General features: G+C 39.1%; 1 protein-coding gene across 1 annotated transcript in view; it reads right to left on the reverse strand.

The window, feature by feature from the left end:
* The window catches only part of VPS8 (VPS8 subunit of CORVET complex), a 405,986-nt gene that overhangs the window by 381,487 nt on the left and 10,391 nt on the right, over positions 1–14,108 (reverse strand). The window contains exons 2-3 of the mRNA XM_066240876.1: positions 6,785–7,030; positions 5,919–5,987 (exon numbers count right to left, since the gene is read on the reverse strand). Coding sequence (XP_066096973.1) covers positions 5,919–5,987; positions 6,785–6,937 — 222 coding nt within the window. The 5' untranslated portion in view covers positions 6,938–7,030. The remainder of the gene's footprint in view (positions 1–5,918; positions 5,988–6,784; positions 7,031–14,108) is intronic.

The following is a 14,108-nucleotide window of genomic DNA, read 5'->3' on the forward strand; positions in this document are numbered from 1 at the left end:
ACAACACAGAATAAATGCTGGCGAGGATGTGGCGAAAAGGGAACCCTCCTGCACTGTTGGTGGGAATGCAGACTGGTGCAGCCACTGTAGAAAACAGTATAAAGATTCCTCAAGAAGTTAAAAATCGAACTGCCTTTTGACCCAGCTATACCACTGTTAGGAATATACTCCAAGAACACCATAGCACTGTTTGAAAAGAAGAAATGCACCTCCATGTTTATGGCAGCATTGTTCACAATAGCAAAGATCTGGAAACAGCCCAAGTATCCGAAAGAGGACGAGTGCATTAAAAAGCTTTGGTACATATATACTATGGAATACTACTCAGCCATAAGAAATGATGACATTGGATCATTTACAACAACATGGATGAACCTTGATAACATTATACTGAGCGAAATAAGTAAATCAGAAAAAACTAAAAACTATATGATTCCATACATAGGTAGGACATAAAAAGAGACTCAGAGACATGGACAAGAGTATGGGGGTTACAGGGTGGAGGGGAGGAGAGGGAGGGGTCGGGGGAGGGGAGGGGCACAAAGAAAACCAGTTAGAAGGTGACAGAAGACAATTGAACTTTGGGTGATGGGAATGCAGCATAATCAAATGTCAAAATAACCTAGAGATGTTTTCTCTGAACATATGTATCCTGATTTATCAATGTCACCCATCAAAATTAATAAAATAAAATAAAAGCATTTGTCTCACGTCTAATTCAGGGAGTTAGAAGAATAGTATAAGGATGCTAATTCTGCTTCTCAGGCCACATCCTGCAAAAGGGGCCCCAAGAAAATTGGTGATTTGGCTCCTCTGATTTTGCCAATTGGATTTTTTAAAAAAAGGTCAGGAACATCCTGAAATGGAACTAATACAAGGGCATAAATTTAAAGGACTTTTAGATACTGGAGCTGATGTATCTGTTATTGATAAGATACACTGGCCTCCTTCCTGGCCCACTCATGCAGCAGCCACAGAATTACAAGGTATAGGGCAGAGTAAATCCTCTCAACAAAGTTCTAGTTTTTTACATTGGGAAGATTAAGAAGGTAATTCTGGGCCCTGGCCGGTTGGCTCAGCAGTAGAGCGTCGGCCTGGCGTGCGGGGGACCCGGGTTCGATTCCCGACCAGGGCACATAGGAGAAGCGCCCATTTGCTTCTCCACCCTACCCCCTCCTTCTTCTCTGTCTCTCTCTTCCCCTCCCGCAGCCAAGGCGCCCATTTGCTTCTCCACCCCTACCCCCTCCTTCCTCTCTGTCTCTCTCTTCCCCTCCCGCAGCCAAGGCTCCATTGGAGCAAAGATGGCCCGGGCACTGGGGATGGCTCCTTGGCCTCTGCCCCAGGCACTAGAGTGGCTCTGGTCGCGACAGAGCGACGTCCCGGAGGGGCAGAGCATCGCCCCCTGGTGGGCAGAGCGTCGCCCCTGGTGGGCGTGCCAGGTGGATCCCAGTCGGGCACATGCGGGAGTCTGTCTGTCTCTCCCCGTTTCCAGCTTCAGAAAAATACAAAAAAAAAAAAAAAGGTCATTCTGGATTTTTTAAGCCTTATGTGCTCCCTGGATGGCCAGTTAATTTGTGGGGTAGAGATGTTTTGAAAAATACGGGAGCGTTGCTTGTCAGTCCTAAGGGTTTAGTCAGTACTGAGATGCTTGATCAGGGATTTTTGCCCTCTAAGGGACTAGGAAAAGAACAGCGAGGAATTCTCACCCCCATAGAAGTGGCTCCCAATACCAGAAGTGTGGATTAGGATATCAAAATATAGTATAGGGGCCTTGGTAGCTCCTACTACCCCAATAATGCATTGTGCAGACCCAATTACTTGGAAATCAGATAATCCTGTATGGGTAGACCAATGGCCCCCTTCTCAGGAGAAACTTAGGGCAGCTGCTCAATTGGTACAAGAGCAGCTACAGCTTGGGTACATTGAGCCATCTAATAGCCCATGGAATACACTTCCATATTTTGATCTTGTCACCTCCTTGATTATCAATGGGCATAGGCGACCCTTACAGCTTATAGGTTTTGAGCCTCAAAATTATTGTTGTTCCTTTTTTCAAAGGATCAACAACAATGGCTCTGGGAAACTTTCACTAAATGGCAAATCGCTTTTGCAAATCAATGGACAACTTTATACTGAAACAGTCAACTTAAAATCAGCTCAAATACTAGAATTATATGCCATTATCATGGCTTTTCAGCATTTGCCATATTCCTCCTTTAATCTATATACAGACAGCAAATATTTACTTATAGTTGTTTCCACTATAAAGACTGCTGTCTTAGGGACAACTGCTGATGAACTATTTCAGCAGTTCCTCCTTCTTCAAAAACTTCTATGTCAACATTGAGCTCCATGTTTTATAGGTCATACTCAAGCTCACTCCATGCTCCCTGGAGCTTTATTTAGCACAAGGGAATGCCCTTGTTGATCAAGCTACCCAAAAGAAAATTATTGGGAGCAACCATGATAGATCGAGCAATTCAGTCTCATACTATTCATCACCAGAATGCTGCAGCCCTGTGTAAACAGTTTCAACTTTCTTGGGAAGCAGCATGGCAGATTGGTAAATCCTGTCCAAGGTGTCCTACTCTAAAATCTATCCCTTCATTTGGAGTTAACCCTCAAGGACTCCTACCAGGACAACTTTGGCAAATGGATGTTACTCATAAACCTTCATTTGGCAAACAGTCCTATGTCCACGTTACAGTGGATACATATTCTGGATTTATAGTAACCTCTGCCAGAACAGGAGAGGTTGCTAAGCATGTTATAGCTCATTGTCTGTATGCAATTTTCTATTATTGGATTTCCTAAACTGGTTAAAATGGACAATGCTCCTGCATATGTAGCAAAAGCATTTACTGTATTTTGTCAAACCTTTCAAATTATGGGTATTTCTTACAATCTTTAAAGTCAAGATATTATTAAAGTGTACCCAGCAAATATTTTAAGGTCAATTTAAAAAAATTTTAAAGGGGGGAGTCATATCCTGGAACTCCTACGGGTCTACCATATCATGCTTTTTACTTAAAATTTTTTAAATTTCTTTTGAATGCTGATGAACAGGAGACGCCAAATTTTTTTCTCCTGCAAACTTCTACCTTCTTTTATTTGATCCAGCTAATAACACTGTTTTGTCTTTTTCCAAATAGCTCCAGATATACAGAAAAGGTTTATATAGGCAGATGGGGATCCTCAAACCCCTCAGCGAGATCTTCTAAGCATGGCTTTTAAGGCACCAAGAGGCAGAAAAAGCCCAATAGAGATCAGGTGAACTACCAGCTTTTAGGATACGCCCTTAAAGGCTCCAACGCCCCAAAGGGGTCTCATAGGATGCCATTTGGGTCCTGCTTCAATAGTGGAAAGGAAGGTCATTGAGCTAAAGCCTGCCAGGCTTACATGCCTCTGCTGTGAGGAAACAGGGACATTGAAAGGTAGGCTTCCCCCTCATTCCTCTAAGGGAGGGTTCAGTCTCTTCCAGCCCTGCTCCAGCCACCTATGACCTAACCTTGTCCAGAATGCTGGGGTTTGCCACTGAAGGCTGAAGGTACCCAGGGCTGTCGGCCCCATCTACGACACTTTGGATGAGCCTAGGATATTTCTTCCAAGAAGCAGGTAAACTGATCTCATTTGCACAAGGGCCACTTAACTATGTCTTACCTGAATAGTCAGGTTTTTTATTCTTCCCTCGAAGATCTCTGTTGTGGGTGCTGATAGTCCTACTTTCTGCTGCTTTGTTTAATATATAGTGTTTCCTTTATTCCTCCTACCTCAATGCCCCACTCATATTTCAGGCTGGGACCTACTCCTAATTTAGAGCTCTCTTTTTCCCCCTTTTGCCAACTTCTATTATGAATTTACCTTTGCCACCCAGCTTAGTGTATCCCAAGGTTCTCTTTACCATGCCACAGTTGCAGAGCTCCAGGGAAAAGCACCCTAGTCTCATCTCTCCAGGCAGAGGAGAACAGAAGATCCATCTCCACACATGCTGCAGATGGCTTTTCCAGTTTACCTGAATCATTACCAGCTAGAAGCAGTGGTCATTGGGACTTGGACATGAGCTGCAAAGTATAGGATGGTGACAACAATTCCAGTGCCATGCGGACTTTTCCTGGATGTGGACTTTTGCTGGACTCCTGCTCCTTGTGACAGCACCTAACAGACTGAACTGGGGTTGGGTTGCATTTGCAGGGATTTGGAATGGTGTAGGTGCCAACTTGGACTTGGTGAACATGTTAAGGACACTACTCTTTTATAGATTGTTGTTGTATTGGCCAAGAGTTTGCCTAAAGGCTTTAATCACTGTAAAAAAAAGAAAACTGGATAAAGAAGATGTGGCACATATACACTAGGGTATGCTACTCAGCCATAAGAAATGATGGCATTATCATTTACAACAAAATGGTGGGATCTTGATAACATTATACGGAGTAAACTAAGTAAATCAGAAAAAACCAAGAACTGCATGATTCCATACATTGCTGGGACATAAAAACGAGACTAAGAGACATGGACAAGAGTGTGGTGGTTGGGGGGGGAGGGAAGGAGGGAGAGGGGAAGTAGGGGAAGGGGCACAAAGAAAACTAGATAGAAGATGACGGAGGACAATCTGACTTTGGATGATGGATATGCAACATAATTGAAGGACAAGTTAACCTGGACATGTTTTCTTGGAATATATGTACCCTGATTTATTGATGTCACCCCATTAAAATTAATAAAAATTTATTTCTAAAAAAAAAAAAAAAGAAAGCAATATATAAATACCACTGTAACAGGATATTCTTTCATGGATCAAAGCCTTCTTTGTCAAAATTTAAAATGCTTACATCTTAACACAGATCATATCTAACACTTTTGAAGTTAAAATATATTCAAAGTAGTTGACAGCAAGCAATATCAACTAATATAAAAAATGGAAATAAAAGTCATACAAGAAAAATGAAAGATACATAATAAAATGTTGGCTATGACTCTAAAAGTAGTATGGGAAAGAAGTAAGACAGACCAAACCCCAACCCACTTAGAGTTGTAGGATGAGTGGGCATTTCTATTGAGGAACTTTTGTATCATTATCTTTTAGAAAACACAACTATGTATCTAAAATAGATTTATACATTAAAAAATGTTCCTCAGATTAGAAGCTAAAAACCTTCCAGGGGAGTCTTAAGCAAGTCTGTAAAAGATCAAGAAGACTGAGTTGAAGTATTGTCAGCAGATGCAGGGAACATAAAACCCAGCATACTTTACAAACATGTACTTCTACATAAAGTCCCCTTATAAAGCCTTTATGACCACTGATTCATAAAAGGATAACATCATTTCAAAAGTCTGAAAAACTTTTAGGAGAGATGGACTCATAAGATAAACTATGGAGGGTTTTTTTCTTTTATACAGAAGGATGATGAGGCACACTGCAAGATTGCAGATGCTCTTCAGTATCTGGGAATGAGCTATTGGAATATCACTGGTAGAGATAACATTATCAAAACATAATGCAAATTTCAAAAGAGACATGAGTTTAGTATTTCTGTTCACTTAATAAAACATATTTGTTTTTAATTTACCAAGTAGGAGACTTTATACTGGGCACAGAGATTAATAAGACAAAGCTTCTGCCCCTGAGAAGCTTACAATCTCTAGATCAGCACTGACCAACAGAACTTTCTGAATAGAAATATTTTTGTATCTATGCTGTTCCCTCTAGTAGCCACCAACCACGTGTGAAGTACTGAACACTTGAAATGTGCCTCATACAACTAAGGAATTGAATTTTTCATTCTTGTTTAACTATAATTAATGTAAATTTAAATTGTCACATGTGGCTAGTGGCTCCCATATTGGACAGTGCAGATCTTAATACATACACTAAACCCCAGAAGTATAATGCCATAAAATGATCGTTAATATATACTCACCTCATTTAGTATGCTTTCCAGTGTTGGAGGAGTATCAACTTGAGGAATATCAAACTCCTTGTCATCAATCTAAATAGAGAAAAGAAATGAATGTTCAACTCACACAATGATTTTTTTTCCTTTTATAATCATGAGGGTATTTAATTAATTTAGAACCATTATCAATCAAGGACAAACATACCACCAAACTGATCACAGAGAGAGCCAACTCAATAAAAATCCATGGTGATAAGGGTTAGGTCAAAAGAAATTGTTTCCTTTCCTATCCACATATTCAATGATTATCAAATACAAATATGCACTGACTGCAGCATCCCAATGGCCCTTTCCAGAAAGCTTTTGTTAAAGGACTTTAGCATCTGCTTTCTTAGACATGACAAAATGGCTTGTTTTATTACAATCCCTAATTTTCCAAGTTTAGACATAAGTCATATGAGCACTATACAAAGCTCTGACATTGCATTTCTTATTGTAATTTCATAAATTATAGTGAGAATAATTAGGTCAAACAACTTGTCATCAAATATTTTTATGATCACAAAACCAAATCAATAGGGGAAAAAATCATTGCATAAGATTTCAAAACCTAACACAAGTTCTATGATCTTGTCATTTAATATAGCTGCACTTCAGTTTCTTCCTTTATAAAATAGATTATCAGAGTATTGTGAAGCTCAAATGAGAACATGTATTAAAGTGTTTCATAAGCTAAAATGAACTATACAGATGAAGAGTGATATTATCTCACAAAACTGTAGTCTTATGAATCCATGCAAAAATGATAAATTTAGAATCTCTGAATCCTCAAGTACATTCTAACTAACATTTCTGTTAAACATCATCACTGACAAAAGTTGAATTTTTACCAGGTCATTTTTGAACTCCAATTCCTTGTCCAGATCTATGTAAGAGAATTTTGAAAGTGAAGCTTCCAGATTGAAAGATTTATTCAATTCTTCTTCAGCAGTCTTGGCACAGAGGCTTTGTTCCACATTTTCATGGTCTGGTTCATTTTCCATATTTACTTTTAGGAATTGTTTTCAGTCGATCCAAGCAAGTTTTTGTTTGTTTTGCTTTTTGGCTTTAGATCATGATGACCTGAATGATGATCTCTTTGCAAAAAAAAAAAATATGTTGTTTAGATTTCCTCAACTGGACACTCTGGAGACTTACTTTGTCAACCTTTTGTGGAAATTCAATCAATACTAGGTGCAGGGTATGATACGGGGATAGGGTTTCTATGGAGCATAAAGGAGAACATCTAACTCAGGAGTCTAAGAAGTGACCGACCACTCAAAGTCTTAAGTCTGGTGAAAGTGATAAACTTGAGATAAACTAGACCTGGTACTAACTAGATTTATGTAACTAAGAGCATAGGAGTAAACTGGTGCTAAATACTACAATGAACCCCTTCCTCATATTCCTAAACCTCAGAGTAGATTTCTAATTCCTCTAAAAATAAGCACAATTTTGTCATTGGCATCCATATAGGGCCACAGATCTCTCAGGGAGCCTTGTGTAGATACAAAGGGCCCAGAATGGATAGCTAGTAACTTAGTATGACACTGGCAAATCTAAGGGTTCAAATCTATTAAGAGTAGGTAACAATGATACTGGGATAAAATAATTCCACAACTAAATACAGATATCTAGAAAGAAAGCTAGTCATAGAGAAACATGAAATACTAAAAAAATTTTTAAAAAGGTGTGTCTATAATTTTTTATAGATTTCACAGCTCTAAATAATATAATGCTATATCAAAAAGAAACAGATAATTTAGTTTACTTGCAAAATTGTCTAGCAAACAATCGTCTGCAAAATTTCTAAAAACCTAAAAATATAGTCAGGAAGAAATAATTATAAATTTAATAATTAAATTTACTTTTAAATGTTTTTAGGTTATGTTATAATTAGACTCCAAGTGACCATACTTTAAAAAGTCCATCATGTATGGCCATTATAGAAGAAAGTATAATGGTTTCTCAAAAAATTAAGAACCACCATATGACCCAGCAATCCCTCTACTGGGTATCTACCCAAAGAACTCAAAAACACTGGTACACAAAGACACATGCACCCCCATGTTCATCGAAGAATTACTCACAGTGGCCAAGACATGAAAACCACCAAAGTGGCCCTCGACAGAGGACTGGATACAGAAGATGTGGTACATATATACAATAGAATACTACTCAGCCATAAGAAATGATGACATAGTGCCATTTACAACAACATGGATAGACCTTGAGAACATTATATTAAGTGAAATAAGTAAGTAAGAAAAAGCTAAAAACTATGATTTCACACATAGGTGTAATTTTTTTTTTTTTTTGTATTTTTCTGAAGTTGAAAACGGGGAGGCAGTCAGACAGACTCCCACATGCGCCCGACCGGGATCCACCCGGCATGCCCACCAGGGGGTGATGCTCTGCCCATCTGGGGCATCGCTCTGTTGCAACCAGAGCCACTCTAGCGCCTGAGGCAGAGGCCACAGAGCCATCCTCAGCGCCCGGGCAAACTTTGCTCCAATGGAGCCTTGGCTGCAGAAGGGAAAGAGACAGAGAGGAAGGAGAGGGGGAGGGGTGGAGAAGCAAATGGGCATTTCTCCTGTGTGCCCTGGCCAGGAATCGAACCAGGGACTCCTGCACGCCAGGCTAACGCTCTACCACTGAGCCAACCGGCCAGGGCCAGGTGTGATATTTAATGAAACTCATGGACATAGATAAAAGTAAAGTGGTTACCATGGGGGGGGCTGTAGGAGGGGAGTGAAGTGGAACAAATATATCCCAAACTGAGACACATGGACACAGATAAAAGTGAAGTGGTTACCAAGGGGAGAGGGTAGGGGGGAAGGGAGTAAAGAGGAACACAAATATACAGTGATGGAAAGTGATTTGACTTTCGGAGATGAGCACACACTGCAGTCAACAGTTCAAATGCTATAGAGATGTTCACCTGAAACCTATGTACTCTTATTGATCAATGTCACCCCATTAAATTTAATTTCTAAATAAAATTTCTTTTAAATAAACCACAAAAATGTCCATCACTTAGCTCTACCTGTTTAGAATAAAGAAACAAAACTATAAAACAGAGCCTGACTAGGCGGTGGCACAGTGGATAGAGCGTCAGACTGGGATGAGAAAGACCCAGGTTCGAAACCCCAAGGTCGCCGGCTTGAGTGTAGGTTCATCCAGCTTGATTGCAGGCTCACCAGTTTGAGTGTGGGATCATAGACATGGTCATCCCATGGTCGCTGGCTTGAGCCCAAGGTTCCTGGCTTGAGCAAGGGGTCACTTGCTCAGTCAAGGCACATATGAGAACACAGTCAATGAACAACTAAGGTGCCACAACGAAGAACTGATGCTTCTCATCTCTCTCCCTTACTGCCTATCTGTCCCTCTCTCTGACTTACTCTCTTTGTCTCTGTCACATACACAAAACTATTAAAACAATGCCACAGTAATGGTAATAATAAAAACAATAACTCTCCCTACCATATAAACTCTTCTTCCTCCTTAGTGAAGTAATGGCAAAGGGGGGGAGGGCTGACAATCACTAAGCCACTGAAAGAACTAATTTTTTAAAAGGAAGTGGCGAATTAGTTGTTTTGTCAAAAATATATAACATTCCCAAAACACAACATTTTATCTAATTAGGCTCATTTTTTAGTACTTTCAATTAATTTCACTTCCTTCAATGTTTCAGTTTTGCCATACTAAAAGAAATTAATACTTCCTAAGTGTAAAACATGAAGACTGGTTTTTTAAGAACTGAAACCAATTTTTTTCTAGCTAGTACATTTGGTACATTACCAAGTACAGACTAATTTCTTTCACATGTTACAGAAGATAGACTCTAAGGCTCTGTTCTAAAACACATACTATGAAATATATTACTAGAAGACATAACTGAGGGTACTCTGTATCTGGCAACATTAGAAAGTATCTTTCCAGTCTCAGTTATTAAATGTGCTGCTTCCTTTGCAGTAAGCCAAATATAGTAGCAATACTAGCGTTTACATGTCTTTCTTCAAAGAAAACTGCGTTGGCTCATGAAAAATAAAAAGTTCACTCTTATTTGTACCACTTAGCCAAAATGATTACAATCGGTCAAGGAATGTTTGCAAACATGCACAATCTAATTTACATTCAGTGGTTCCTGAGGACAGTTGCTGAGATTTATTCATCTATATATTTTTTTTAATAGTAGAAAAGACAACACAGGAAAAAAACACTTTTATTTAATTGATCAATAACCTGGCCCTGGCCAGGTAGCTCAGTTGGTTAGGACATTGGTCCCCAAACTTTTTTGGGCCACGGACCAGTTTAATGTCAGAAAATATTTTCACAGACCGGCCTTTAGGGTGGGACGGATAATTGTATCACATGACCGAGACAAGAGTCAAGAGTGAGTCTTAGACGGATGTAATAGGGAATCTGGTCATTTTTTAAAAATAAACATCATTCAGACTTAAATATAAATAAAACAGTACAATGTAAGTTATCTATTCTTTCTCTGCGAACCGGTGCCAAATGGCCCACAGACCGGTACCGGTCCGCGGCCCGGGGGTTGGGGACCACTGGGTTAGAACATCATCCCAATACACCAAGGTCATTAATTCAGTCACCAGTCAGGGCACACAAAGAATCAACCAATGAATGCACATAAATATAAGTGGAACAAATCAATCTCAATCTCTCTCTCTCCCCCACCTCCCTTTAAGATCAATAAATTTTTAAAATGTTCTAAATAAATTATCAGTAAACTAAACTGTTTCATTCTTTTGTCTTTACAAAATAACTCAGAAAGGATAACAACTTATTTCTGGCTCTTTTTTATATCTCCTGTCTGGAGTTAAAGGTTCTCAGAGCAGCTCAGCATCTGTGAACACCAGTAAAAGAACACTGCCCTGCTATGCTACCCTACTTCCTTTCCAACCTTCCCTTCACTGTGCTCCTGTGATTGATGTGATGTGGTAGCAAAGTGGAAAGAACACAAGTAGAAGAGTCAATTAAAATCAGGTTTCAATCTGGACTTTACCAGTTCCTACCTGTAACCTGGGTCAATCTGTCTACCCTTCCGGAGCCTATTTCCACATCTGTAAGAGAAACTCCTGTGGCCATTTGTGTTGTTTACATAGAACAGCTCCTTCAAACCATGTGGTTCTTGTGGAGACTGCCAATCAAAAATCCCCTAGTAACAGAAACTGCATAAAATAGCCAGAGTCCATCACTAGGATTCATTAAAAGGGCACTGGTGAGGAAAAGTCATTTCTACTGTTCTCGAAACAATGAGTAATAAGATTAGGCAACACCCCCACCCTCCACCTCCCCCTGTTCTGCAGAAAAGTTTATTTATTCAACACATAACCAAACACCTACTATGTATCTGTTACTGGAGATCTACCTCTACAGAGGTACATCCTAAAAATTTACATCCTAGGTACAGATTCTCTAGCAAGAATGAAATCAACCCAAAAACACAGGCAGAAAAGAAGAGGAAAGAGTGTCCCGTTATCACTCAGGCCCCAAGTTTCCAAGCTTCTATTAGTTAGCTCTGGCCGCAGCCTTCCAGCAGCTTGGCTACATAAGCGAACATACTCCCCCAATTTTCTTCTCTTGGTCACTTACAATTGCTAGTCCTGACTCCTAGGAATGCAGCTACCTAGTTTGCAGGGCTACTTGAGGAATAAACAATACCATGACTGTAAAGCATTTAAAATAATGTCGGGGCACAGAATAGGTTTTTTTTGTTTGTTTTTTGGGTTTTTTAAAAAAAATTATTTATTTACTTTTTTAGATTTTATTTATTCATTTTTATTAGGGGGGGGAGAGATAGAGAGAGAACAGGGGGAGGAGCAGGAAGCATCAACTCCCATATGTGCCTTGACCAGGCAAGCCCAGGGTTTTGAACCGGCGACCTCAGCATTCCAGGTCGACGCTTTATCCACTGTGCCACCACAGGTCAGGCCAGAATAGGTTTTCATGAGACATTAGCTCTTACCATTTAAAATTTCCACAAGATCTCCAAATTCTTCTAAAGTTAAAGACCCTGAAACAAGATCTAGTATTTTGTAAAGATATAACCCATGCTAAGCATATCAGAAAACCTTATTGGAGGATATGCTTCTAATACCACATTAGAAGTTTCTTCAAGAGATGAACTGTGAAGTTTTGCCTAAGATTAGTACAGCCCCCAGCAAAGCAACACTCATGCTTAATAAAAACTTTCAATTAATTATGGTGTCATTTATTCTAAAATTATGCCTGTTTTTACGTCAACTTCCACTTTTGTCGTTTATCAGAAGTTTTTCCTTTCTTTGTTAGTCGACAAATTTTTCCAACCCAAATAGATCTGCTGAATCAAAGGGTCACAGGCTCATTTAAAAAAATAAGTTTACTAGAACAGCTGTAAAATTTTCAGAAACTGAGTTGTGCCTGAACCTACCTGTAGTAGGCAAAATAACAGTGCTAAATGATACCCATCCTAATCCCCAGAACCTGTGACTATGCTACTTTACATGTCAAAAAGGATTTAGCAGATGTGATTATATTAGGATTTTGAGTTGGGGAGATTATCCTGAATTATGTGGTGGGCCCAATGAAATCACAAGCGTCTTTAAAGGGAGACAGAAGAGTGTCAGAGAAAGAGATGTGACAAAAGCAGAGAGATGCTATCTTGTATGCTTTGAAGATAAAGGATATCTGCCAAGAGCCAAGGAATTCAAACAGTCTTTAGAAGCTGCAAAAGACAAGGAGATGGATTCTCTCCTAGAGCCTCCAGAAGGACCCCAGCCTCGCCACAGCTGGAATCTAGCCTAATAAGACCAATGCTGGACTTGCAAACTACAGAACTGTACAATAAATCTACCCGGCTTTAAGCCACTAAGTTTGTGGCAATTTGTCACATTAACATTAGGAAACAATGTATTGACAAACTCCAATTAATCTGTTCCTGACAAGATCTCCAACACTCTGAAATACTAACCCCTCCCTTGTTTCTCGGTGTTGCCCAATAAAAAAAGCTCTTCATTTCAATATGCAGAACAATGATGAAATGCTTTCTATATGACACATAATATTACACACTTGAGGCAGATACTGCCTTCACATATCACTTAAGTGCTATCTCAGTACAAATGTTAACAAGAAACCACTGATAATTTCCTCTTAGATACAATCCTACAACTAGTTCTTCACCTAATCATTGGGTGATCTAGTGCTCTTATCATTCTTAAGGTGATGCAATGCCAGACAGAATCTACAGACAACACAAAAGGCAACATCAGTCGTCTTAGTCAATCCCAGAATGAAATCAGATTAATATGACAGAAAATGTATGTCACAGAATCATGATTACCCAGTATGCTGTTCTGTTCTAAATGCTGATAAACTAATATTTTAATAGTTGACGTAAGATTATCTGACATTTTGAAAGTTCCCAAGGTTGTTCCCTCTTAATTAACAAGGTTATTCTCAATCAATATTAATAACAGAGTCAAGGACCATTAAAAAAAATAAGTATGTGCCATATAAACAACAATGACCTGATTATGACATTGGCCAACTGAATAATACCTCTAGAATGCGACCTAGATTAGGCCAGGTTAATATGAAGCTCTTTCAACAGTTTTTGTTGTTGTTTTGTTTCTTTTTTTATTTTGGCAAACATTCCCAACTATTCTCAAATTCCAGGATCCTATTTTATTGACTGACATTCTTTTCCTCGTAAAAGTGACTTCTGAGGCACTTTTCATATCACAGTGAAATCAAATCAAGTGTGGTTGTTTGTTTTTTTAATTTACTATATACACAGAAAGATATCACAAAATCATGATATGGAAATGATTTTATATGCCAACTTTGTGTCTGGCCTTCCCAAACCAAGTATTTTTTTTCTTTCATTTCTTTGTTTTGTTTTGTCTTCTTGTGGTTTGTTTTGTGAAGAAAAATACAATAGAGGATTCACTTGTATTGGTTTTCTACTATATTTCTTGAGTAAATGGATTCATTTTTAACACCTCCCCAACACCTACAAAATAAAATCCCAAATTCTAAGCCTCTGATTCCATAACTAACACAAGCTGACCCAACTTTCCTTTATCGCTAAACTTACTACTTGTATTCAGTCCTCAGAGAACAGCTTCCCCTTTCCCTCAGTGTCTGCTCATGGCAGCTCACCTTCCC

The sequence above is a fragment of the Saccopteryx bilineata genome, chromosome 8 (assembly GCF_036850765.1).
Source record: "Saccopteryx bilineata isolate mSacBil1 chromosome 8, mSacBil1_pri_phased_curated, whole genome shotgun sequence".
Taxonomy (NCBI): domain Eukaryota; kingdom Metazoa; phylum Chordata; class Mammalia; order Chiroptera; family Emballonuridae; genus Saccopteryx; species Saccopteryx bilineata.